The sequence below is a fragment of the Crocodylus siamensis genome, chromosome 3, assembly GCF_052110815.1.
Source record: "Crocodylus siamensis isolate JL-2025a chromosome 3, ASM5211081v1, whole genome shotgun sequence".
In the NCBI taxonomy this organism is placed as follows: domain Eukaryota; kingdom Metazoa; phylum Chordata; order Crocodylia; family Crocodylidae; genus Crocodylus; species Crocodylus siamensis.
The window spans coordinates 238,012,103-238,039,850 of NC_143397.1; the positions used below are offsets into that span (position 1 = coordinate 238,012,103).

Genomic DNA, 27,748 nt, shown 5'->3' on the forward strand with positions numbered 1-27,748 from the left:
TGCACATGCACCCCCTGACCAACCGCACTTCCCAGTTAGGTTACAGGCAGGTGGGAGCACTGGTGCCCTCCCTCGGGCGCTGGCCAGGGAGTGAGAGTGCTGGATGTAGCGCCGCAGACACTTTCCAGTTGGTGACTTTTGTCACAGGTGGATCTCCACCCTCAGTCAGTGAGATTGGCTGCAGGGACCCCCCCCCCCCCAATCACTGACTGGTTGCTGGGGGGGGTACGTGCCCCCCAGGACTAAGGTGGCACCAGTTGCCCATGCTGATGTTTTAGGTGTGAAATTGGTGGCTTTTCTTTGTTGAGATGTCAATTCTGGGTGGTAATAATTAAAAAACACACAAAAAAAGGAGAGGGAGGAGCTTGGAGGGCAGGGTTTAAAAAAAAAGCAAACAAACCCCACCCACCCCTCCCCTTCAACGCTTGCAAACCAATCTCCCCCAGGTAGCCTGACGTTATAGGCACCACTCACGTGTGCGAGATGGGTTGGGGGGGATAAAGCCCGCCCCAGCGCCCTCTGAAGCCGCATCTTAGTGTAAACCACGGGATCAATCGGGCGCGCGCTAGCCCCGCCCTCCAAGCTAGCTCCTCCCCCTCCCCTGAATGGGCCCGTCCTCTAAGCTCCTCCCTCTCCGCTGCGTGGTCGCGTTTGCTTCTCGGCCCCGCCCGCAGATTATCCGGGCGCGAGCGGCGGTTTTGGCGCGCTTCTGCTGCTGGGGCCGGCTGAGCCATGCGGAGCCGCGCGGAGGTGGACGCCACGCTGCACATCGCCAAGCTCAACCCGGCTGAGCTGCTGCCCGCCGCGCAGTGCCTCCGCTTCGGGCCCCGCGCCAGCGCCGGCGACTGCTGCCTGCTGCAGCTGGAGGCCGGGCTGTGCGCCGAGCTGGAGGCGGGCCGCAGGTGGGCGTGCCGGGCCGAGCCGGGCTCCCCGGGCGGGGGGAGGCCCCACTCCCACTCCTGCTCCTGTCTCTGTGCGGCGGGCCCGGAGATACCCTCCCTGCGTGTCCCAGCCCCGCTTAAAGAAGATCTTTAGTTTATTTGGTTCAGGGAGTGCGTTGAAACAAGCTGATGTCATCTCCAAATTCACGTCGGAGGCTTTGGAATGAGCTTTTTTGAGGGCTTTAGATGAGGGTTATCTGCTCGTGGGGCTAGATGAGGGGCATGGGGCTGGCCCACAGGATGGATTGGATTGACAGGCTTGCCCCGTGCTCCAGAGCCAGACTAGACCAGCCCCGGATCTGGCTCGTAAGGCTGGTCCAGCACGAGCGCTGTATGCGGTGCATCCCCTGTACGCCAGCCGGGCTAACGATACACAGTCATGCATCAACCGATGCATCTCCAGCAGAACCCAGGAGGTGATTCTTCCGCTCTGCTCGGCACCGGTGAGACCGCAGCTGGAGGACTGCGTCCAGTCCTGGGCACTGCACTTTAACAAGAACGTGGGCAAGCTTGAGAGAGTCCAAAAAAGAGCCACCTGTATGATCACAGTCTTACACGGCAAGCCGTAGGAGGAGAGGCTGAGGGATCTGGGACTTTTCAGTCTGAAGAAAAGAAGGATGAGGGGGGATCTGGTAGCAGCTTACTACTACTCTAGGGGAGTACATCAAGGGCTTGGTGAGCAACTGTTCACCAGGGCACCCGAGGGGAAAACCAGGAGTAATGGCCACAAATTCCTGGAAGACGGATGCAGGCTCAACATTAGGAAAAATTTTGTCACAGTCAGGGTGTCCAGATTGTGGAAAAAGATCCCTCTAGAGGTGGTGAAGTCACCTACCCTGGAAACCTTCAAGAGGAGACTAGAGAGTCATGTTGCTGGGGTCACCTGATCCCGAGTTGTCTTTCCTGCTTGATACAGGGAGCTGGACCCCATGATCTTCTAAGGTCCCTTCCGGCCTTACAGTCTATCAGTCTGTGAACCAGGCCTGCCTGCCTTGCAAGCACTGGGTTCAGTCTCGTGCACCAGGGCTGGGGCTAGTACATGCTTATGTGGCACATAGGCCTGAGACCCACGGGCATCACCATGGTTAGGGGATTGGGCACTGTGAGTCAGGTCCACCCAGCAGGCTATAGTTTTGACATCTCTGGTTTAGATTGTAGCCTGGGTTAACTTTTCAGAGAGGATGTTTGTAAAGCAAACTGTTAAATCCCCAACTACTTTCTCATTAGTAGGATATTGTAGCTTAAACTAATTGGCATATTACATCTACAGATTTTACATGCAGTTAGTAATAACAGTCACAGTACCTGTCACTTGTCAAGTTTAGCAATGCTTAATTTATTTAAAATGTATGTTTTATTCTTAGATCTCTTCTCTAGGGATGACTAAGTATTGAATATAGTTATGCTCCCATTATAAATGAAGATTCTTTTGCAGCTTGGTTATTCGTGGTGAAAGGGATGAACAAGCTGTGCTGTGCAGTAAAGATAAAACTTACGACATGAAAATAGCAGATACCTCAAATATGTTGCTGTTTATTCCTGGCTGCAAAACTCCAGAGCAGTTGCTTACAGATCAAACCTTATGTAATATTTTTCACACGCAGGTATGTTCTCCTTGTTTATGTTAATAAAAATCTTACAAAGTCCCATCATTAACTGTACTTTCATGATCTCTTCCTTGAATCTCTTGAGTGCATTTTAACAAACTGCTTCCTGTCCTTGCAGTAGCAAGGTGTTCTAGGACTCTTACGATATCGAGAGTGTCCTTATCCTCCTGCTTTACCTGTAATAAGCTAAGATTTTTTATTATTATTATTATTATTATTATTTATGTATTAGTTTATTATTGTTTACTTTTTGCTGGTTTGCATGGTGCCTAGTAATTCTACCAGACGTTTGGTTGTACGTTAATATGGTTTACACAAGCACTTGGCTTTTGGGTAGGGAGGATCTTGCCTTGAACTGGGGGTTAGACTAGAGCAGTGGTGCTCAAGCTTTTGGATGAGTAGCATGGGGCCAGTCTGCAGGCCAGACTGAGCCCCACATGCTGAGATTGGGCCCTGGGGCTTGGCACTGTCCTATCCTGGGCCTGTGCACTGAGATCTGGTTCGTGGGCCAAGTGTTGAGCACCCCTGGACTAGATGACCTCCTGAGGTCCCTTCTAATCCTACTTTTCCATTGTTCTATTCTTTGGCTACAAGTGTTAAATTAAAATGACTCAAAATCATTTTATTTTCTTATTGTAGGTTGCTGGTTTTGCCAATAACTATTGGGAATTAAGGCGATGTCGACCAAAGCTGAAGAAACTGAAGAAACTTTTATCAGAAAATCCTTATGAAGGGCCAGACATTGAAAAAGATCAAAGCTCAGCTGATTCAAAGGTAAGTCTGTAAAATAAAACACTTTTGAGTTTTATTTTAATTTTCTGAATCATTGCCTCCTGCAGCCCTTAAAAATTGCTAATGAATTGAAAACAACTCCCCACACCACTTGCTGTATTTATAAGTTTTGCCTGAGTGCAGAGTTGTGCCCTGCTCTCACCTGTGTGTCTTCTTTGTTTGTCTGTGTTTATTTTTTGTTTATTTTTCCCCCACCCCCTGAGAGAGCCTGGCAGATTAGCTGGGAACAGTTAGTTACTTGACAGCAGCCAGGAAGATGTTGGCCTGGTAGTAAAGAGAAGAAAAAGACTTCTTTTTGTGTAAGAAGTGAACAGATTCAGCATTATTCTATGGGAGAAGACATTTTTAGCTTCATGTTGGGAGAGGTGAACAAGTGACAGCCTTCACTGGTCTCTGGAGAGGAGAACTCTGTGATTAACCACCAGCATTTGTCTGACAAACGGTCAGAAGTTTTATTGTCTACAAAGCATCTACTAAGCACAAAGCAAGTCATTAACTGGGGTTGCCAGAATGTAAGGAGACAGTTACCAAAGACTGAGCGCGTTAATGTGACTCTTCGCCACTTCACAATCTGTCCAGAGCTGTTACGCAGGAGATCCTTCCCTCAGCCGGCCGTTCTGGGAAAGCTTCCTGGGTTGCGCTGTTGTTCCAAGTCCGAAGGCTTGGTCGTCCTTTAGAGATTCATGCAGATGTCTCCCTCAGAAGCTCATGCAAGTGGTTCAGATAGCATACAGCGAACTCTAACTTCACTTGCTTAGGCTATTTAACCCTTCAGTGACATCATTATTATCAATGCTAGCCAAGCTTGTTATATAATATTTTGGCTTGTAGATCCTAAAAATACAATAGCATATCCTTGCACCTTGAGAATATTTTCCTGTTATTTTCCCATCCCCAAATTAATTACTCCTAAAAATTACCATGTTATCGTTTTATTTTATGGTTCTATTGTTCCATTGTTTTAAATGTTCCAAATTCCCTGGCATTTTACTGGGGTTAACTTTAGGTCACAATCACTGCCAATTCTGAGTCATCTCAAAAAGACTTCTGGGGGTTTGGTCAACTTGACATGACTAGATTCGATTTTCCTTGCAATAGTCCTCTGACTGCTAAAATATAATGTCTGTTTCCTTCACTTGTATGTGCCTGTAGTTCTGCTTCTTGTGACTTCAGATTTTTGTCTTTGCAAGTCACCCACCTTTCAGGGAAGGAAATAGAATAATAAGAAAATAAAGGAAAATGGCTTGGATGTAGTCAGTGAATATGGAGGGAGAAAACTGAGATGTCTTCTACCAGAGTTACTGCTTTTACTATTAACATGCAAATGATGTTTCCAAAAAACCCTGTTCAGATTTCTAGTTAGTTTTCTTAACTACTATAATGTTTGTGATACATATAACTCATATAATGTTGTTGTAGATCATGCAGAAACAATATTTCATGTTCACTTGGTAAACCTAAATTGAAGTTGGACCTGACTCTTCTTTTTTCTCTTCCCCCTTGCATATACAACAGTATACAACAGAAGACTTTCTAGAATGCATTCAAGCAAGTGAGGAAGAAATACTACATTATCTGCAGGTTATAAATGCCTGCAAAATTGAAGGTATTTATTTCTAGAGAATATGTATGATTTAGCATAACACATAGGCTTCATCTTAGTGATAAATGCACAAAAATGGAGATTGCAGAGCTTTTCTCCTCCCTCCCTTCCACGTCTTTTATATTCAGATTACTTTCTTTTATAGTCTGCCATGAGGATGTCCTTTCATAGCATCTGAGGAAGTGAGCTTCTGCTCATAAAAGCTTACGTATCCCTGATTCAGTTCTGTAAGGTTGCATCTCTATTGTCCCTCTTGCCTGATTTCAAATTAAAACAGCTAGCTACCTCTATTGTCCAACAAATTACTTTATAGTAGCCTCATTTGATTCCAACAGTTTCTATCATAAAATGAAATACAAAGATGAGGAGTAAACTGGAAAATGTTTGTCACTTCTTCTCCAACTCTTTCAAAGTATGGATTCCAGCTTATTACATTCCCATGGACCAGTTCCCTTTTCATTTGTAACTGCAAAATACCCAGTAGCTTTAATATAGAAGGCTTCAAGTTCACTTTGAAAAAAAATAATTATGCTGGTCTCCATTTGTTCCTACTGTGTTTTTCATTAATGCCTATATCATATCTCCTGCCTTATGCTGTCTAACTGGTGGCCCATGGGTCACATGCAGCTGCTGAAGGGTTAACTTGTAGCTCCTGGGCTTCTTGTCTAGGTGCTGTTCTCCCCACACTCTGGCAGCTGCTGTTAGTGTCTCCAGGGTCTCTCTGCCTTCTCAGTTTCTGCTGGCTTTTGGGGGTAGGACTGAGGGAGCTTGCAGCTGGGTGGCTGCAGGAGAGGCAGGGGCTGTGTGGCACAGAGTGGGTGTCATCATGGTACAGAGGAAGTTACCTGCTGCATGATGTGGTGGGGGGAGTTCCTTATGGTATGGCATGCAGGGCACAGACAGTACAGTTGGGGAGACCTGTGGGGTGGTGAAAATGTCTGTGGTAGGAGGGGCACTAACAGCTTGTGGCTCATGGTGCGTGGCTGGGGGAGTCTGTGGCCTTCAGCCACTCAGAAGTTGGACAGCCCTGGCCTATATAATATTGCATTACACCTCTTATATTTCATAGGATATTGGAGAATTCTAGAATTTGATTATGAGGTGAAACTAGTGAATCATATAACTCAACTAATAGACTCTGAGTCCTGGTCTTTCAGTAAGGTTCCTTTAAATGTCTGTCTTCAAGAGCTTGGACCTTTGGAACCTAAGTAAGTGGTGTTTTTGTTGTTTAAGTATTTAATAGTTGAAGAACTATAAGCCAAGGTACTGATAGCCATATGAGTTATCACTAACATTTTCACTTACTAATTTCATTCATATTTACACTAACTCATTTCATTTTTTCTGTAACTATGGAATGCAGCCAGCCCAGTGTTTAAGAGTAAATATCCTTGGTCTTTTTATGTAAAGTACAGTACAGTCGGGTCTCTCTCTTTATGCCAGGGTTGCATTCTAAAAAACACTTGCATAAAACAAATTCACATAAAGCAAATCCATTATTACATGCATTTAATATGGGTATGTACCAGCGTCACTTCCATCGCCAAACCACTATAAATTCAAGCAGTAATCACACAATAAAATAACTGCTGCACAGAGAGGCTGTGAGCGCCACGCTGCAAGCAGTGGCACATGCAGGGGGTGCATCGCCAGGGCAGCATGAGGCAGGCTGGAGAGGCACCTGGGGGAGGGAAGCAGGGTGGCAAGGAATGCTGGCTGCTCACCATCCTAGCTTCACCCTGCTTCGCTTCTCTTCCCTGGGTGCCTCTCAAGCCTGCCCCGTGCTGCCCTGGTGACACATCCCTGCACGTGCCACTGCTCGCATGTTATGCGGGTGCGACCCAGCACAGCTGGGAACAGCAGGACTGTGGAGAGAGGCCACGAGCTCCTTGCTGTGCCAGGTAATGCCTGCCGGGCTGGAGAGGCACCTCAGCCAAGGAAGCAGGGAACAGCAGGGCCACACAGAGATGGTGCTTGGCCCACACTGCAAGCAGCAGCTTGCGCAGTGGGCATATCACCAAGGCAGTGTCGGGCGAGCACCTTCTCTGTGCAGCCCCATTGTTCCCTGCTTCCCTGCCCCGTGTGCCTCTGCAGCCTAGCGGGCATGACCTGATGCAGCAGGGAGCTTGTAGCCTCTGCACAGCCCTGCCATTCCCAGCTGCAAGGGGTCATGTCCGCTGGGCTGGAGAGGCACCTAGGGCAGGGAAGCAGAGCTGCAGGGAATGGCGGCCGCTCATCTTGTGCTGCCCTGGGGACGTGCCTCCTGTGCCTGCAGCTCTGAGGGGCACAGCCCTGCGTCACAGTAGGCACGTGGCCGGGGCAGCAGGGTGTGTGGTGCTGGGACCAGGCAGGGAAAGGAACCAAGCTAGGCCCAGGATTGGGGCCAGGGCCCACTGCGCCTGTGCATCCCCCTCGCAAGTGTGTGCGGCAGTGGGGAGCCAGCCCTCTCCTTCCCCCGACAGGCCACCAGAGGCTCCAGCCTGCTCCCTGCTGGGGCCTTCCAGCTGCACACTGCAGCCCTGGGCCCCAAGCATCCACCGGCTGGACAGCAGCTCCAGCCCTGCCCAGCTCCCTCCCTACAGGGGCCTCAATCCCCCTCTTTCCCCCACTTTATCTGCCAGAGCTGCCCTCAAGGTTACTTGGGGCCATGTGCATGTACTGTATATGCACATGGCAGCCCCTGTCTCACCACCTTCCTTCTGCTTCCTCCCAGCTCCCTGCAGGCTGGCACTCTCAGCCTGCAGGCTGCTCATTGCCAGCTGACTTCACGTAAGATCAGATTTTTCTCGCACAAAGCGAATTTCTGGTATAAATAAGGTTGTTGCATATAAACTAATTTGCACAAAACAAATTTGCATAAAGAGAGACCCGAGTGTAATAAGGATCCTTTGTACTGTTAAGGCTTAGTCCAACTTTAATGATCGTGTAGCAGTGCACTGTCTAAGGGAGAAGTCTGACTACTTGGGAAAATGTGCATTCCTACAATTCCCTGGAGGGACAGCTTGCAACCTGCCAGTTGACTGCATGTGTGTGCCTAAACTGACTGGTGTGCAGGTGAGATTGGACCAGGACCCTATCTCATAATCTCTTTTAATTATCTTGTATCCCATGGAGCACTAGAAATGAGCCACCTTGTACTGCGGGGAGCATGAGCTGCAATTTTATCTTGTGCAGGGGTTCAATATCAAAGACTTCTTGTACCCTTTTTTCCCACCCCCTCTTAAATTGTACCCCTGATCCATGGAAAGGGGGGGTGGGGAGGTGGGGAGCAGGATTTCCAAAGAGTCTATCCCAGTCTCTTGGTAGTAAGCAGTGAGTACTGTTAAAGTCTTTCATGCTGGCTCGGCTGCATAGTATACATTGACAGTAGTATATGTTGACACTAATTGAAGAGCTCTCTAGAGTAGAATACCATCATGAAGCAAAGCAAGTCACATGTATGTGGTGGATCTCTCATGCACAAAACACTGGTAGTTTAGTGCTTTGTGTGATATAACTATCTGTATACACTCTTGACCATTATAGTGATTATGTATGAAGATGATAGCAGCAAAATATTTTAAAGCCATTCAATCAAACTGCAAATGTATTTTCAAGTTTACAATTTTAAGTGCAACAAAAATAAAAGTAAAGCCTTGTTTAGGGGACTGTAATGTACTTGCATGTTTTATTTGATTAAAAAGTCTACAAATGAATACAAAGAAGTAGGATAGTGTGGCAGCTTCTTCCTAACCTCAGCCTAACATGAGTAACTACCTCTCTCTAGAAATAGATACAGGTTAAACCAGTGGTGCTCAGTCTTCTGGCTCTGAGGGCCAGAAGTGTGGTGCAGGGCTGTTCCACAGGCCTAGTGCACAGGGCTTCATCTGGCCTGGGGGCTCTCTACAGGTCTGGAGACTTGGTAGCAGCAGGGCAGCAGTTAACATTACCACCACTTCCTCACTACCAAATTCCTGGGACCTACATGACATGTGGCCCATGGACTGGAGGTTGAACACCACTGTGTTAGACTATAATTTGATACCTTTACTCCATTGAGTATCATCTCTTTTTAGTATGTTGTAAGTTACTGACACATTTTGTGCAGCTCCAGTTGTGTGTTTTGCTAATGAGGGACTGGGGTCTTATAGTTATAAGTCTTGGGAATCTAAAGTCAGACTCTTCCATCCTGTCCTTTTCAGCCATTATCCATTCTGTTTTCCTTTCAACCAATTCACTCTTCTTAGTTTTGACACCCTTCTGTGTTTCTGTTCAGTGTGTTACTAGCCTTTAGCCCTTGGGACATGTTTCATCCTCCCATTTTTTCTCTTGGTTTTGTCTGCTCCTGCTCCTCTTTGTATCTACTGCTGCAAATTCCTAGTCAGAAAAATTAAAAGACTTGTAGTATTTCTAGCGGTGGGGGACAGCACAAGTTCAAACTAGATTCTTTTGGTCAAAAAATGAAACGTATAAAAGTAAACCTTTTAAATTCTCATTTTTTCAGAGAAATGATAGAACACATTCTTTTAAGTTATGGAAAGAAATATACTGATGACGGTAAGTTATGACATCTTAAATAAAGATGGTAACACCAATATTACCAGTGTAAAGTAACAGAATAGGTTTTGTTAGGGTATTATGAGTAGAGAGGTTATTTTTAATTAAAATCCTTTTTAGGCTGATGACCAAGACTTCTTTTCTGTAGAACTGGCAGTGAGGAACTAATGTTGTAGTAAATTAATGAATTTAGCAGAGATCTTTCTAAACTTTTAATTTCTATGATTTGAATTCAGATCTTTTGTAGAGAATTAAAGTACCTTTTTCCGATGGATTTTGTTATCCAGGCATCTGAATTAGTCTGTCTGACCAAATAGGATGGCCTTTGAAAGAGTGTGCAGGTCAAGATAAATTGTTTCTGATTTCAGAAATTAATAACAGATTGGGACTAGGAGAACTTGGACTGTACTATGATGTAAGGCTTTCTGTTTGCTTATGCTGAGAACAAGAATGTGGCAGGACTGAACTAACCACTGAAGAAGCTGAGGAATGAGTTACTGTGGCATTTTGGGATATCTTTAGACAAGTTGCCGAAGAAACAAGTCTGAATTACAGGAAGCCTATGGGAGAACCTGGGCATAGGCCTCATGCCCAATATTTGTCCTGTCTTTAATCATGAGAATTCGCCTAGTTTTCTGGCAGAGGTGAAAGAAGGCGAGAAGTCTTCCTCGCCCCCTTCTTTACTCTACATCATGGTAGAAGACCCAGGATGAGAATGTAGATCCTTGGAAACTGGAAAAAAAAAAAAAAGAGGCAAAGATATTTCCTGTAGGAATAGGTTGAATCCCAAATACATTGGGGAGGGGATAGGGATGGAATTAACTTTTATGCTGGGATAAATACAGGTCTATTGAGATCAACCTTATGTCAACAGGGACCAGAATAGGGCCTAGGACATATTGTGTTCCGATGTTTATTTCCCTAGAAAGGAGAGACTTGGTCAGAAGGTACCACACTTGATCTGAGCCTACAGGAGGCCCATCAAATTAGTAGAGGGGTGGAGGAATGAGGCTGTCTTGTCCTAATAGCATAAAATAAGAATCCCTGGCTATGTGGCTTTTTTTTAAGCAGGTGAAGTTTATTTTGAAATGAACGAAGACAAAATATGCAGAACTACAGCACAAATGCTCTTGCAAAATGCAGTTAAATTTAATCTATCGGAGTTTCAAGAAGTATGGCAACAAAGTGTTCCTGAAGGAATGACAACAAGGCTGGATCAGCTTAAGGTAACGTTCTCTAAACCAACTTGTTTGGTTTCATCCATTTGTAGGGTGTTACCCTTACTACTGTGTTATATAGAACTTAGATAAATCATGAGCCAACTTGCTCTTTCCCACTTTATTTCAAACATATCTGCCAGGGGCTCAGAGCCAAACTCCCCCTGCATTAGTCTTCTTATATGAGATTCTGTGAGAGAAATTGCCTAGACTCTCAATAACTTAGCAGAGAAACTATCATGAGCGGCTCTTGGATTTTGAAAAGAGGAGTGCAAATGGTGTGCTGTGTTATATGTGATGACACAGCACACATTTGTCTTCACTTAAAGAGAAATTAGAAACTTTACTGAGGTGCTAGGGGGGGCCAACACAGTTTAACATCAAACCAAAAACAAATATAACTTTCATAGACGTTAGGACTGGAAGGGACCTCGGGAGATCATCGAGTCCAGCCCCATGCCCAAAGGGCAGGAAGTCAGCTGGGGTCATAGGATCCCAGCAAAATAAGCATCCAATTTACTCTTGAAGGTGTTCAATGTAGGTGCTTGAACCACCTCCGCTGGCAGACTGTTCCAGACCTTGGGGGCTCGGACAGTAAAGAAATTCTTCCTTATGTCCAGCCTGAAACGGTCTTGCAGGAGTTTGTGACCGTTCAACCTCGTCATCCCTTGGGGTGCTCTGGTGAACAAACGTTCCCCCAGATCCTGGTGGTCACCCCTGAGAAACTTATAGGTGGCTATCAGATCACCCCTGAGCCTACGCTTTTCCAGGCTGAAGAGCCCCGTGGCTCTCAGCCTGTCATTGTAAGGTCTGTTTTCCTGACCTCTGATCATGCGCGTGGCTCTCCTCTGGACTCTCTCAAGCTTCTCCACATCCTTTTTGAATTGTGGAGCCCAAAACTGGACGCAGGACTCCAGCTGCGGCCTCACCAAGGTCGAGTACAAAGGGAGAATGACGTCCCGGGATTTGCTGAAGAAGCATAGTTTCATAGTTTCATAGTAGCTAGAGTCGGAAGGGACCTAGGTAGATCATCTAGTCCGACCCCCTGCCTTAGCAGGAAAGAGCACCGGGGTCAGATGACCCCGGCAAGGTGCTCATCTAACTTCCTTTTAAAAATCCCCAGGCTAGGAGCCTGCACCACTTCCCCTGGAAGCTGGTTCCAGGCCCTAGCCACCCTGACTGTGAAGTAGCGCCTCCTAATATCTAATCTAAACTTACCCTCCGCCAGTTTGTGACCGTTATTCCTGGTCACTCCTGGCAGCGCACGGGGGAACAGGGACTCCCCCAATACCTGCTGATCCCCCCTGACCAGTTTGTAGCAGGCCACAAGGTCCCCCCTTAACCTTCTCTTGTGGAGGCTAAACAGGTTCAGGTCCCGTAGCCTATCCTCATAAGGCCTGCCCTGCTGACCCCTGATCATACGAGTGGCCCTCCTCTGAACTCTTTCCATATTGTCCACGTCCCTCTTGAAGTGTGGCGCCCAGAACTGGACGCAGTACTCCAGCTGCGGCCTGACCAGTGCCGCATAGAGGGGGAGGATCACCTCCCTGGACCTGCTCGAGATGCATCTGTGGATGCATGACAGGGTACGATTGGCCTTCTTGACTGCCTCCCCACACTGCCGGCCCATGTTCATCGTGGAGTCAATGACGACTCCAAGATCCTTTTCCGTCTCCGTGCTGGCAAGAGGGGAGTTCCCCAACCTGTAAGTGTGGTGCCGGTTCTTCCTCCCCATGTGCAACACCTTGCACTTATCAGTGTTAAACCCCATCCTATTCTCATCCGCCCACCGTTGCAACCTGTCAAGGTCAGCTTGTAGCCTATTGCACCCTTCTAGTGCACCCACATCCCCCCACATCTTAGTGTCATCAGCAAACTTGAACAGGGTGCTTTCTACCCCCTCATCCAAGTCACTGATGAAGATGTTGAACAGTGCAGGCCCGAGGACCGAGCCCTGCGGAACCCCACTGCCCACATCCTTCCAGGTCGAGAAGAACCCATCCACTACCACCCTCTGGGTGCGGCCCTCCAACCAGTTGGCGACCCATTTGACCGTGTGGGCATCGACACCACAGTCTCCCAGCTTTTTGATGAGGACAGGGTGAGAGACAGTGTCGAAAGCCTTCCGGAAGTCCAAAAAGACTACATCCACAGCAACCCCTGCGTCTAATGATTTGGTGACCTGATCGTAAAAGGCCACCAGGTTGGTCTGACAAGACCTGCCACTGATAAACCCATGTTGGTTGCCCCTGAGCATGCATTCCCCCGCAAGGCCCTCCTGGATGTGTGCCAGGATAATTTTTTCAAAGAGCTTACCCGGGATTGAGGTCAGACTAACTGGCCTGTAATTTCCCGGGTCCTCTTTTTTTCCCTTTTTGAAGATAGGGACCACATTGGCCCTCTTCCAGTCCTCCGGCACCTCGCCAGAGCACCACGAGTGCTCATAGAGCCGTGCCAGGGGTCCCGCAATGACCTCAGCCAGTTCCTGTAGAACCCTAGGGTGAAGATCGTCCGGACCAGCGGACTTGAACACGTCCAGCCTCTCCAGAAGTACCCTAACTAACTCCTCGCTAACCCTTGGCCCAGGCGTGTCTCTCTCGGGGCCCGAGGGGGGCCCAGCAGGGAGGTGGCTGAACTGGTCCCTACTTAGGAAGCCAGAGGCAAAGAAATCGTTAAATATGTTAGCTTTGTCATCTGGCGTGATGACTAAGTTGCCCATCGTGTCCTGCAGGGGCCCCACATTACCCGGGACCCTCTTTTTACCCCCTATGTATTTGAAGAAGGACTTCTTATTGTCCTTAATCCGGGAAGCTAGTCCTATCTCCAACTCTGCCTTGGCCCTCCTGACTGCCCCCCTACATCCTCGGGCGACTATAACATAGTCCTTCTTGGCGATGACCCCATCTCTCCATTGGGTATATGCCTCCCTTTTAGCAAGGAGACATTCCCGGATGCTCTTAGTGAGCCATGGGGGTTTATGTGCCCTCCTGCTCCCTTTGACCCTTGTTGGGATTACCTCCCTTTGGGCATGGAGGATCGTCTCCTTAAGGAGCAACCACTCACCTTCGACATCTGATTCCCTTCCCCTCTGGGTCCTCAGCGCTTCCCCAACTATCCTCCTTAGCTTGTTGAAGTCAGCCCTCCTAAAGTCTAGGGCTGTTGCCTTGCTGCAGCCCTTTGCCACCTTACGCTGGATGGTGAATTCCAGCAAGCGATGATCACTGTCTCCCAGGTGGCCCATCACCCGCAGCCCCCTCACCAGGTCATCACCCGTGGCCAGCACTAGGTCCAACAAGGCGTCTCCCCTGGTGGGACTGTGCACCTCCTGGGTTAGATGGAGGTCCTGCACTCTGGCTAAGAACCGACGTGAGCGATCAGACTTGGCTGACTGCTCCTCCCAGCAGATGTCTGGGAAGTTCAGGTCCCCCATGATGACCACATCCTTAGCCCTCACTGCCTCTGTAAGCTGACCTAAGAATTCCAGGTCGAGCTCTTCTCCCTGGTTGGGAGGTCTATAGTAGACTCCCACCGTTAAGTCTCTCTCCCCTGGACTGCCTTTTACTCTAACCCAGAGCACCTCAGAGTGCCCCCCCTCTACCCCCATGCTAATTAACGAGGAAGTATATTCCTCCTTGATGTAGAGTGCTACTCCTCCACCTTTCCTTCCTATCCTGTCCTTCCTGTATAGCCTATAGCCCTTGACACTCACCGCCCAGTCATGCGATGAGTCCCACCACGTTTCTGTGATCCCTACTATGTCAGGGCTGGTGACAGCTAGGAGGAGGGCGAGTTCCTCCTGCTTCTTCCCCATACTTCGAGCATTCGTGTAGAGGCATTTGAGGCCTTCAGCATCTATGGATGCAAGCCAGCGTTTTGGTTGCTTTACTAGCCGCAGCATCGCATTGCAGGCTCATGTTCATCTTGTGGTCAATGATGACCCCCAAGTCTCTTTATTTTGTAGTGCTATCCAACATAGCACTGCCGACCCTATAAGGATGCTGCAGGTTTTTCCTCCCAAGGTGGAGAACCTTGCATTTTTTGGTGTTAAACACCATGAGGTTCTCATCTGCCCATTTGCTGAGCTTGTCCAGGTCAGCCTGGATCACCCGCCTATCTTCTGGCGTGGATGCTTTGCCCCAAAGTTTGGTGTCATCGGCGAACTTGGCCAGTCCACTCCTGACTCCAGTTTCCACATCATTAATGAAGATGTTGAACAGGATGGGTCCCAGGACAGAGCCTTGAGGGATCCCACTGGTCACAAGGCACCATGATGAGTGACTGCCATCAATCACAACCCTCTGGGTCCAACCACGAAGCCAATTTCCCAGCCAGCGGATTGTGGTGGAGCCAAGGCCACAACTGGGCAGTTTGGCCAAGAGGTGATCATGGGATACCAGATCAAAAGCTTTTTTGAAGTCAAGATATATGACATCAATCTCTTCTCCCTTGTCCAGGTGATAGGTCACCTGGTCATAGAAGGAAATGAGATTGGTCAAACAAGACCTACCCGCAACAAACCCGTGCTGGCTATCCCTTAGGATGTTAGCCTGGGCCAGTCCCTCAAGGATGGCCTCCTTAATAAACTTTTCTAGGATCTTCCCCAGGATAGAAGTCAGGCTAATGGGCCTGTAGTTAGCCGGATCCACTCTCCTCCCTTTCTTGAAGATCGGCACCACATTGGCCTTCTTCCAGTCTTTGGGCACTACACCAGAGCGGCAGGAGTTTTCAAAGATCTGTGCCAGGGGCTGGGCTATGACGCTCGCCAGCTCCTTGAGTACCCTGGGGTGCAGATTGTCAGGGCCGGCTGACTTGAAGATATCCAGCTTCTCAAGGTGTTCTTTCACAAAGTCAGCATTTATGGAGGGTTAGGGGATCGACATCACCCAGATCTCCCTGTCCCATAGCAGGCATGGGCGTCCCATGGGACTGATGAAAGACTGACGCAAAGTACCTATTTAATAGGTTGGCTTTTTCCTGGGCGTCAGTTGTCAGTTGCCCCATCTGGTTTAGCAGGGGTGCAACATTGCCCTTGCTTTTCCTCCGGCTCCCCACATATCTGAAAAAGGACTTTTTGTTGTCCTTGATGCTTGAAGCTGGTTGGAGTTCAGTTGCAGCCTTGGCTTTCCTGGTGTGCTCCCTGCAGGACCGGACCAGTGCAGAATAATCCTCCTTGGAGGTGAATCCCATCCTCCATCCTTTGTAGGCTTCCCTTTTTAGCCGCAGGAGGTCCGCTAGGTCCCTGGAGAGCCAGGAGGGCTGCTGTGCCTTCTTGCTGCTTTTCTTCCATGTTGGAATAGATTTAGCTTGTGCATTGAGGATCGCTTCCTTGAGAAGCAACCACTCTTCTTGAACTCCCATCTCCCTGGGGTCATGGTCCCTGAGGGCCTGACCGACAAGCCTCTTGAGCTTGTTAAAGTTGGCTTTTCTGAAGTCAAGGACTTCTGTGTTGCTGACTGACTTGCCAGCTTTACGGTGGATGGTGAAGGTGATCAGCTCGTGGTCGCTGTCACCCAGCTTCCCATCGATCACTAGGTAGGTCGCCGTTTAGTTCGTCCCCCGTAGCCAGTACCAGGTCGAGCAGCGCTTTGCCTCTCGTTGGCCCGTAGACTTCTTGAGTCAGGTAGGAGTCATCCACGCGCGAGAGAAAGCTTTGCGACCGCTCGGATTTTGCTGAGTGATCTTCCCAGGAGATGTCCGGGTAATTGAAGTCAGCCATGACAACCAAGGTCCTGGAGCAAGCGGCCTCAGTCAGTTCCCGGGCGAACTCCTGGTCAAGCTCAGGACTTTGAGTGGGAGGTCTGTAGTAGACTCCCACAGTTGTGTCCCCTGTGCCGTATTCCCCACAAATTTTTACCTAGAGGGTCTCTAGCTGTCCATGCCGGTCGCCAACATCGGCTTGCAGGGATATGTAGCTTTCCTTCACATAGAGAACTACACCCCCGCCCCTTTTGTCAACACGATCCCTCCTGTACAGGGTATAGCCCTCTATACCTGTGGTCCAGTCATGGGTGGAGTCCCACCAGGTCTCCGTTATCCCAATGACGTCATAATTCTTTGCACTGAGCAGGAGGACGAGCTCCTCCTGCTTGTTGCCCAGGCTTCTGGCATTAGTGTACAGGCAGGCAAGTGTGCCCTTGGGGGCTCTTGCCTTGCCCACAGATTGTGCCAGGGCTGGGGCAGGGGTGGGCTCCCTTAAGTGCCTTGGTCTGCTGGCTTTGCAAGGGTCGCTCAGCGGGCCAGCAGTGGCAGTAGTCCCCCCATCTCCCAGCGGGCTTAGTTTAAAGCCCGGTGGAGCAGGTCAGCCAGCCTGGCTGAGAAGAGCCTCCTCCCCAGGGGAGAGAGGTGGAGGCCATCTCTTCCCAGCAGCTCGCTGCCTCTCTCGCCAAAGAGCGGGCTGTGGTCATGGAAGCCAAAGCCTTCCCGATGACACCAGCTCCGCAGTCTTTGGTTCACTGCATGGATCCTCCTCTCCCTCCTCAGCCCATAGCCCGAGACTGGGAGGATCAACGAAAACACCACCTGAGCTCCCAGACCCCTAAGCCCCGCTCCCAAATCCCTGTAGCGCCTCATGACCTGGCTGGGGGTGCTCCGAGCCCTGTCATTGGTGCCCACGTGAATAAGGAGCATGGGGTAGTGGTCTGTGGGCCGGAGGAGCTGCGGGATCCTCTCCGCAATGTCTCAGATGCAGGCCCCCGGGAAGCAGCAGACTTCCTGGGCTAAGGGGTCGGGGCGGCAGATTGCCCCCTCAGTGCCCCGCAGGATGGAGTCTCCCACAACAAACACCTTTCGCTTTGACTTGGGGAGAGCGGGGCCAGTAGCTGCGGTAGAGCCTGGGTTGCCTGCAGGAGCCGGCAACTGAGCGGGCTCTGCTGAGGCTGCAAGAGGTGTGAACCTGTTGCTAAGCTCCAGCGAGGGAGGGGCCTTGGTGCGGCGGGCCTTGGGGCCCTTGACCACCTTGGTCCATGCCCCTGACTGGGCAGAGCGGGAGGTCCCAGAGTCCTCTTTAGTCCTGCAGGGAGACGGTGCTCTCCCCTGCGGCTCCCGGGGGAGAAGGGCCTGGCAGTAGGAGTCTATCTCCTGCTCGCAGTCCCTGATGGCACGCAGTCTCTGGACTGTGGCCTGGAGCTCCTCCAGCTGGCGTGCCAGAGACCCCAGTAGGGAGCAGACCCCACAAGGGGAGGTGGCCATGCTCCCGGGCCCCAGAGCCTGAAAAAGGAACAGGCAGCCCCTGCAGCCAAGAGCCAGGGGCTCCGTCTGCGTGGAGCCCGGAACCATGGGCTCCGTCTGGGCGGCCGTCTCTGAGGTGCCCGATGGGGGGGCTGCAGAGCCCGAGGGGACCCTCAGGGTGTGGCGCATGCCCATCCGTGTCATGCCTCTGGTAGGCTGGCTACGGCTGGGACTGACTACTCTGGGGGGGTCGCAGGCAGGGTCTCGTGCCCTCCCAGGCCCTCCCCTGCACGAACTCCGCGCTAACTTGAGCACCTGTTTACGCAGCCTGTTCGTGGGGCTCCCTGGGGGGCTGGGCCAAGTTGGGGCCTGGGCGGGGGCTTGACCCGGCCCGGCTCCACACAGCCGCCTCCTCCCAGGGAGCGAGGAGTTAACCCCTTCCCACCACGAGCCCGCTTACCTCCGGCTGTGCTGGGGGTCGGCAGGGGGCTCTGCGGCTGTTGAGGGGGTGTCTGGGGGGCTTCAGGGGAGCGGGGGCGCAGCAGGCTTCACCCACGCGTCTCTCACCGCTCCGGAGCCTAACTGAGCTTTTTTTCCCTGTTTGGCGGGCCCTTTTAAACTGCGCGCATGTACAGTGGGCCTGCCGTCGGGGAAAGCTGGTTTCTCAGGCCAGGGGGGCCCTGCCCGGGATTTGGTGGGCCCTGCCCTACAGGAGGGGGACTAGTGAGTATCCCACTCCTTCTCTTGTCACTCCTGGGGGGCTGGGCCAAGTAGGGGCCTGGGCGGGGGCTTGACCCGGGCTGGCACCAGGCAGTGGCCTCCTCCCAGCAAGCGAGGAGTTAACCCCTTCCCACCACGAGCCCGCTTACCTCCGGCTGTGTTGGGGGTCGGCAGGGGGCTCTGCGGCTGCTGAGGGGGTGTCTGGGCGGCTTCGGGGGAGTGGGGGCACAGCGGGCTTCACTTTGTTTGTATACTAATTTGTATACTAATTTGTTATCTTATAAAGTTTTTTAAAAACACGGTAAACTAGGCAAAATAGTCCAAACATATTGTCTTGTTAGTTCTGTAGTCATTATAATTAAATATGTTTCTTATTCAGATTTGTAAAATAAAATCTAGCTTTCTTGAGTATGTTGACAGTGCAGCTAACACATCACTGTCTCTGGTTTCTACACCTGAATTAATGTTTCCTTCAGTTAAATTAGAACTGAAAACAGCCTGAAGGGCTGTGAAATATATTCCCAGGCATAGCTAGCAGACAACAACACTGTAGAAGAAACTTTTTTGATGGAATATCAAGATCATTACACAGAAGTGAGGGTCATTTAACACCTGTGGAGTAAAGAGAGATTAGCAGCAGTCTGGGGCATATTATGATGAGCCATCAAGTCAACTGACTTCATCACTTCTGCCTGAATAGAAATGCCACTTCCCCTCCTGGGCAGTTGGTTTTAAAATTTGGGTAGAGCATGAATTAAAGGGGGTGTGGATGCATCACCCCCCCCCCATCCACCTCTGCGAACTACTCTGTAGTTGTTAGTGAAGGATGCCAGGTAGGGGAGGTTGTGGAGGAGAGGTGGACTTCTCTAAAAGATGTAAACATTATATTTGTAGTTGGAATAAGAAGCCCAACATACTTGAGAACATTTATAATGATATGGTGCTGCAATCATTGGAAAAAAGTAGGAGATAATGTCTTGTCTTTTTTCTTTTGTGATGACTTTCATTTCCACTTGAGTTATTTGTACTGTTCTAGGAATTAAGAATACTGGAGCTAAATACTGAATACTGGAGTTTACCAGTCTATGTCAACTGTTGCCAAGAGGAGAGGTTTAATTATAGTTCCTGCATTGAATTTGTTTTTTCGATGTTCTAATAGGGCTTGGCTCTGGTTGATAGACACTCCAGACCACAGACTATTTTCCTGCTAAAAGTAGAAGACTTGCCTGAGGATAATCAGGAAAGATTCAACAGCTTATTCCACATTCAGGAAAAGTGGACAGAAGCAGATATTACTCCATACATTCAGTAAGTTTCTTTGAGACTCATTAAATGCATAAATGCTTAGGACTAGGACTAGATGAGTACTTCTAATCCAACTTGGTTCTGTGATAGGCCTTTTGTGGAGTACAGTTTCCTGATTAAGGAAAGTAACTAACATTTGTGTTGGACCTTAAATTTGCTCCTTTCCTGTAAAGGAAGAGACAGAAGAAAATCCTGGCCTGATTGAGCTCCAGTGGAAGTTTTGCTGTTTGCTAATTTTGGTGGGATCCTGCTTGTACAAAACATTTTTTAAAAGTGACATAAGCTTTTGTTCTTTTTAATAACACTTTCTCACCCTATCCACATAAACAGTCTCAGTTCTAACTGGGAGTTAATATGCAAATGAATGATCAAGTTCTTAGAAGTAAGTTCAGAGTGGTAGTTCAATGATATGCTTGAAGACAAGGCAGTAGTGCTAAAGGAAGATGAAAGACAGCAAAACTGGAGATGTTTAAAAACTGACCTTTATCATTTTGGAGAATATGTGTTAAATCTTAGGCAAGATTTTTCTTATGACTATTTGTATACAACACATTTTTTCCAAATTTATGAGCAGAGAGCAGCAGTTAGCTGTGTTAGTCTAAAGTCAAGCAGAAAACAGGGTAGAGATGCATGTTCATAAAGTGGTACCCAACTTTTCTGCCCCTTGAGCCAGATGGACAGTGCCAGGTCCCACTGCAGGCCAGATCTGTACAATTAGCCCAGTCCAGTTGCAGGGTGCGGGGGTTGTGCAGCCTGACCTTGATTCATCTGCTTGGTGCAGGGTGAAGCGGAGTGGCCCCAGTTTAATGCATGGGGTGGAGAGAAGCAGCCTGGGCCCAATATGGATTCATCGGGGGTGGGGGAGGTTGGTGCCAGAACAGCCTTGATCCAGACATATGGAGGTGGGTGGGTGGGGCAGAGCAGCTTTGAGACTGAATATGGCAGCAGGGGTAGAAGTGGCCTGGTCCAGATGTGCAGGGTGGGGCAGGGTACAGCAGCCTTAATTTGGAGGTGTGGGAGTTGCATAGGGATGGAGCAATCCTGATCTGGATGTGTGGAGTGGGGCTGAAACAGAACAGCCAGATCTTAATGTGGGTGAGGAGGGGAGCAGTCTGGCCTAATCTGGATGCTTGAAGGTCAGCCCAGCCTTGACTCCCTTTCACTGTAATGGCCCAGGTGAGGCTGGAGCCAGCTGTGTAGAGCTTCCACTGGTCCCCACTGCCAAGTTCTCCAACTCATGGGGGAGCCCTGTGGGCCTGATATAGTTACTTGGGCCAAATCTGGCCTGCAGGTTAGACTACAGTATTGCTGCCACCCCTCCCTCCCACATCAAATCATGAGACACTCATGAAAATCAAGATGTTTGAAATGTAAATCATGAGATGCTGTTTTTGAAATAGGGGGGAGTCGGAGCCTGTGGGGGGTTCCCTGCATGCATTCCTGGCAGGATGCGGGATACTATGGGTCAGGAGTGAGGGGCAGCAGCAGGGGGGTGGTGCAGGGCTGTGGCTTGGCAGTGAGGGCCAAACAGACACACAGAGAGAGGCAGACAGGCATGTGGGTCAGGTCACGGGTCATGCAACAGCCACGGGAGGCTCATCCAGAGATGGGGGGGGGGCATAGCTCCCTGTCACTGCACCCCCCCAGGGGATGCGTGGGGGGCATGTGCCCTGGATTTTTGCACATGGCAGAGGCAGGCTGCCCGTTTGCAGGCTGGGGCTCTATACCCCACTGCCTTTGCCTCAGGAGCTGTGCGACGCCACTGGGCAGACAGGGGACGAGCGGCGCAGCCAGTGTCTTGCTCCAAAGGGCAAAGGCAGCAGGGTACAGAGCCACAGCCCAAACCAAGCAGCCTGCCTCTGCCCTGCACACAGATCGGGGGGGCATGTGCCCCCATGCCTTCCCCAAGGGTGCATTCAGTGGCAGGGAGCTGTGTCCCACACCCCGTGCTTCTGGATGAGCCGCCTACTGCTGTCATGCAACCCACCCTTACCCACTCCCTCCCTCACCATGGGGCCTCGATCTGCGCCGCCCAGCCTTGTCACTTCCCTCTCTCTCCCGCCCCTTCCCCTTCCCCTTCCCCTTCGCAGACTTACCAGCCCAGTGCACTGTACACGCTCCAGAGGAAAAATCCCCTGAAGGTTCTATCCTGAGATTGTGAACCAGAGTTAATTTGACTTGGAAATTACAAGTCTCCTGTTTGTTTCGTGAGAGTTGGCATTACTGTAACTATATGAGAGATGCATAAGCTTTTGTGAGCCCAAGCTTACTTCATCAGGTGCTGTAAAAGGATGTGTACAGAGCAATCTATCAAATCTCTTTCTTTGATGGACTGTTCTGTGCATCCCCTTTCACAGCACCTGATGAAGTGAGCTCCTGAATGGTATTGTTCTAGTGCTATTCACAAGGACCAATATAAGATCTGGACTTTGTAGCACATTAGAGGATTATGTTTACTTACTAAGAGCCTTGAGTCGAATTCTGCTGCTGTTTTGCCAGAGTAATGTCTGGAGTAAACTAGACTTCTGGAGTGCATCCGCACAAGCGTGCATATGGAGGGGAATGCGTTTTCCATGGAACAAATAGCAGCATCAGCAGCACTGCTGTTGCTGCGGTTTGTCTCCAGACATGCCCCTGCATGCTCAGAGGAACCCAGGTGGGGTAGGGGAAGCTGAGGTCGGCACCTGTGCTGGCCCCAGCAGCCTTACCTGGGGTTTTGTGGGGGTCTCCCAGGGCAGTAGTGGCCCCGAGCCAGCTGCTCTGGGCCTGGCCCACAGCTACAGTATGGCTCTGGCTGGCCAGGCTCTGGTTTCTGGTGGGGCATGCTGCTGCTGCATACGCCACTCCACTTCTTTAGCAGCATTTTTTTGATACCAGGTTCTCCCAGTGTCATTTTTTTGATACCAGGTTCTCCCAGTGTCAAAAAAATTAGCAGTGTAGCTCATGGCTTTGAGATGCTTCAAATTGCAAGTGTATACTTGTGGGGACGCGCCTCTGGAATTTATTCAAGCTTTTTTTTTTTTTTTTAATGGGAATTTTTCATCCTGCAATCCAAATCAGGCAAATCAATTCCAAATCTGTGAGTCAGTCAAGAATCTTAAGTGGCCCTACTACCAGCTAATATCCTCCACCACCCCTGGGGCTTCAGGTATTTCCAAATCCCTTGGCAGGCATTCTGGAGTTTATTCAAGTATATACTAGCACAGGGGCCAGCAGTCTTTTACTAACGTGGGCCGCAGCTTGTGATCTACCTGGTGCTGCAGGCCTCTGGCCAGAGCAGCCACTCCAGCAAGGGAGGGCAACCCTGCAGGCAGGCTGGGGCAGTGGACTGGGAGGCAATTTGTATGGCATTAGCAAAATGCAGACTAGATTAAACAGTTGGGCATTGGTTCACACTTAATAAAAGACCCTGCATTTGTATGAAGCAGAATTAGGGTTTGTCTCTCTAGACTGTAAGCTGTTCAAGATGGGAACTAATCTTCATAGGTAAATGATGTACAGTGCTTTTGGGTTTTGCACAAATACAAGCCATTCCAAGTGGACAAGTTTTGGTGACTCAAGCATTTTGGGAGAAGCATACTGGTAGTTTGTAAATTCTGTAGCCTAACTTATTGTTATAAGGAAAATGTTATATTGTTATATTAGGAAAATGATACTGAAATAATGTATATTGAAAGAGTTTTTAAATTAGTAGAATAAATAGTATTTCCAGCTATCTGTTTTTCTTCATCACAGGGACTTATGTGCAGAGAAGCAAACAGTAGGTGCACTGCTGACTAAATATGCTCGTTCTTCCATGCAGAATGGTGTCAAAGTTTATAATTCTAGAAGACCCATCGCCTAGCAGGAAACAACTTTCTTAAAGGATTAATAATTCTGTATAGAACAACTACCACTTTTGCTCCGGACCTGAGTTATTTGTAATTATTGTAGCACTCTCAATCTATGTCATTGTTTTGAAAAACATTTAAACTAAACTAAGGCTTGTACTAAAACTAAACAAATGGTTTTTCTGAAGCTTTAAATCTTTGCAGAAACAGTTACACTTCTCTCTCATCAGAAGTGATAGAATAAATTAGTGGCTGTCACTTAACCAAGAAATGTGTTGATATCAAATGGAAATGTGTTTTGTCTTTTAAATTCAAAGAGCAAAATAAATCTAACTGGTCGTTTGCAAAATATTGGCACTTATCTTTTTTTTTTTTTTAACCCCGAACAACTTACATATTAGTAGAGACCATATAAAATGACTAGGGAAGAAACAAGTAATTTCCTCCAAATTAAGTGATAACATTAGGTTGTTTTGTTGTTTGTTTGGGGTTTTTTAAGAGTCTGCTATCATTACACTGGGCAAATATGTATCACTTCACTAAGGTTTACTACTTCTGCTAGTTTAGACTACTTACTTCAGAAGAGACATTACTTGATTCATTGACTTCTCTCCAAGCGATAACTTATACTTAAAGGCTTAAAATTTACTGATAGTCTTGGGGTCATCTCTAAGCAAGTATAACAGTATGTATGGGGAAAGCCACAGAGAGAATCTATACAAGAGCTAGGATTGGAATATAGGTATTGCTGGTCTTGCTCCCAGGTTTAGTTCAGTGGGTAACGCATCCTCTTGTGCTCAGATCATCCAGTTTGGCCAAAAGAAGCGCTTACCTCTGCTTCAGGCAGCTGACTGATAAACCTTGAATAAACCCGAGTCCATAGTTTTCAGGGATTCCAAAGCTAGCACTGGGTAATTGCAGGAGGACTGACTACCTGATCATCTGAGGAACTTTTTGCCCTCATTGGCTGCCATCCCATTTGATTGTACATTGGATTGTATGGGTTTAAATAAATTACATATTTCAAGGCCAGAAATAATGCTTTGTTTCTAGTTACCAACTCAAAATTTTTCTTTACATTTCTACGTAAACCCCAAGGTTTATATTTGGAGGACTTTGTTCCCTTCAATTTAGTGAAAGTCTTCATGTCTTTTTAAGTTCAGGGAATATTTTATTCTTTCCATATTCTGTTCTATATTTTTAAGTTCTCAGGTGTCTAGTTGCTATTCATTATACTTGGATTCTTCTGACTGCAATGCTGATCCTACTGCTAGACTCCCATGCCCTCCTGCTACACCTATCATACACCTATTTAGTCAGTGCTGGGGATGGAACGGGATTTAGTTGCCAAAAGGTACACCGATAATTAATTTTTAAAGTGATCCCACTCAGATTCCATTTTTTTACAAGTATTCTCCTTTTCCATATTGTCTGGGATCTAAGTTTAAGTTTAGGATCAAATCCAAAAAAACCCTTTATTGGAATGTTCATTAACTTTTCTATGTCATATATATTATATATAATTTGGTATAATTTGTTGCATTTTTGTTGCCTCATTAGTCCTGTAGTCCGTTAAAATTAAATGTACATCTCTTCAGATTTCTAAACCAGTCTAGCTTTCAGTGAAGTATTGGATGCACTGTCAAGATGGTCAAGAAGGTCAGTTCCACAGCTGGGTTAATGTTTCTAGCTAAAGTTAAAAACAGTTTGCAGGACTGTGAAATAGGAGCTACATTACCAGGAATAGATAAGACAGCAGAATTTCAGAGGAAAGGATAGCGTGATTGGTAGAACCATTAAAAGGAGAGAGGTTCATTAACACTTATGGAATGAAGAGTTTAGAAGGAATCAAATAGATCATAATGAGCCATGAAGTCAACTAACTTGTAACTAGTATAGCCACGTTTTTCCTCAATTGTGGGATTATGGGTTTTTGAAAATCAGTCTTAAATATTCTTGAACAGTTCCCAATGACCATTTATATTTGTGTGTCCAAATTCTTTATCCCAGTTGATTTGGCTCATAATTATTTTAATTTTTGTTCGTGGGCCTTTTTTAAAAGTAACATAGTCAATTATATGACATCTAACACATCATGTAACGTGCCTTTAACTGACAACCTGCATTCCTTCAAACATTTCCTTCCCTTCCCACCCCGCCCATCTCTACACTTTGTCCTCCAAACTTCTACTCATTCGCATCTTCAGAATCCTGCTTGCTCTAGCTTCCTTTTTACCGTGGAAAACTCAGAATAGCAGCAGAATCTCCCAGTGTCTGAGGAAGAGTGTTTGTGCCTGAAAGCTTCTAAAGAGCTTTTCTCCAGCTATTTAGTTTGTCTAATAAAAGATATCACATCTACCCAAAGAACTGTGCCTGTATATGTCCTTAGAGCAACATGACTGCAACCCACAACCCTGCATATTCAGATACATGTGTGTGTCTCCAAATAACATCTGGACAATACAGCTGGGCAGACTTTCAAAGAGCTATATAGTCTGCCCTATATAGTCCATAAATTTATATATATAAACTTTTGTTATACCCTGACAAATCTACTGAATACAGGTGGACTGAAATGTTTGGAGGCTTACCTGGCTAAATGTGGACAAATTTTCTTGAGGGTAACAAAAGACACTTGCCTGACAGTAGGACACTCCCCCTCTGTTCTGATATAAAACAGAAATGGATATGCATTGTCTAGACTTGTGGAAATTGATCTTGATGACAGTGGGCTGAAACCTCATACTGATGGCTAACCCCCTCTTTATTAAAGATACGTGAGATGTTTGGATACATTGGTAATGGGAGCGAATACAATACAATAAACTAGAACTCAATAAATTCAGTTGCTGCATCCACAAAAATACCTCCATAAAAATGCATGTTCTGTTTACAGTATTCACATGCTCTAGGTTAAAAAAAATCTCTAACATCACATCATACGAGTGGTTGGCAACCTTTTTTGGCTGTGGGCCAGAATGACTCGCCTTGGTTCAGATGTGGGTAGCCAGTGCTTTTTCCCTACAGAGCACCTGCAGCTGAAGCCCCTCACTGCCGAATGCTGCTGAAACCCCACATCTATTGTTTGGATCCAGAGGCTCCACAGGCCAGGTCTGGCCTGTAAGCTGTAGGTTTCCAAACCCTGTATTATATCTCTAACAAAGAGCTGTTTAACAGGGCGCTGTACGTACCCAGTGCATAGTATTTAACCATCCAGAATACAGCAGACATATCAGTCACTGAAAGAAATCAACTGAACCAATAGATTCAAAAATCTTTAATGTGTGTCAGTGTCTTTCCACTCGGTTTATTTTTAAGGGGAGAGGTTACTGCTACATATAAAACATGTAAATACATCAAAGCTTATTTAGCTAAGAACTTATTTAGGTTCAGTAAGTGTTTCAGAGCTTTTAAAAAGTGAGCTTCCCTTCAGGAACATGATGGCATGCTGATGCCTCTTTCCACCATAATATGTACTATGAAAAGTCAAAGCATCTTATCTTGTGCATCTTCTACCCACATTGGGAAATGTTGCAGGTCTTCCTTAGGATATTTCCTTGCCTTCCATACACACTTTACTGAGCAGTGAAAAAATTTCTTGACATCTGAATTAACTTTAACCTGAATGAGCCAGTTTCTGACTCTCAAAGCTCTTTGCAGACTCGGGCTGGTATCTTTTCATTGGACATATTAAGAGAATTTTCAGAAACCTAAGTAAGCCTCTGAGAACTATGGACTTTTTAAAAAGAGAGAGAGCTAGGACCTTGCAGAATAATTCAGGTGTCTATGCTTTTTCACTTGCATCTCACCTGGTCTAGACTCCTTTAGAAAAGGCTGGACTCAAAAATAAGATGCCATTCACAGTCAGCAGTTGCAGCAGTCTCTTGGTATGAGGATAACAGTCTTCCAATAAATATGGAAGCCATTAAGTCCATACAAGACCAAGGAGGCCAATCTGAATGTTCAGCTGCAGCCATGGCCAATGGTTCTGGGAGGAAGTAGGTCTGGTGATGTCAGATTACAGCTCTTC

The 27,748-nt window shown here is 47.8% G+C and overlaps 1 protein-coding gene across 2 annotated transcripts; it reads left to right on the forward strand.

Moving 5' to 3' along the window:
• The first annotated feature begins 639 nt into the window (after nt 1–639).
• Nucleotides 640–24,067, forward strand: DSCC1 (DNA replication and sister chromatid cohesion 1). Of its 2 annotated transcripts, none has more exons than XM_090040563.1 (9): nt 640–902; nt 2,377–2,545; nt 3,188–3,322; nt 4,856–4,946; nt 6,013–6,151; nt 9,427–9,479; nt 10,548–10,705; nt 19,743–19,891; nt 23,624–24,067. In XM_090040563.1, exons 1-9 carry the CDS (start codon nt 733–735, stop codon nt 23,730–23,732), a joined length of 1,173 nt encoding a protein of 390 aa, XP_089896689.1. In that variant the 5' UTR covers nt 640–732; the 3' UTR covers nt 23,733–24,067. The 2 variants fall into 2 exon arrangements, with proteins under 2 accessions (XP_089896689.1, XP_089896690.1); XM_090040564.1 differs by having other exon boundaries at nt 10,551–10,705.
• The last annotated feature ends 3,681 nt before the right edge of the window (nt 24,068–27,748 follow it).

Excerpts from the sequence above, each read along its gene's own strand:
- DSCC1 (XM_090040563.1), top strand. The coding sequence starts at position 733 with ATGCGGAGCCGCGCGGAGGTGGACGCCACGCTGCACATCGCCAAGCTC. Across the intron at positions 4,947-6,012 it reads AAATGCCTGCAAAATTGAAG|GATATTGGAGAATTCTAGAA; the intron begins GTATTTATTTCT and ends TATATTTCATAG. Across the intron at positions 9,480-10,547 it reads AAAGAAATATACTGATGACG|CAGGTGAAGTTTATTTTGAA; the intron begins GTAAGTTATGAC and ends CTTTTTTTTAAG.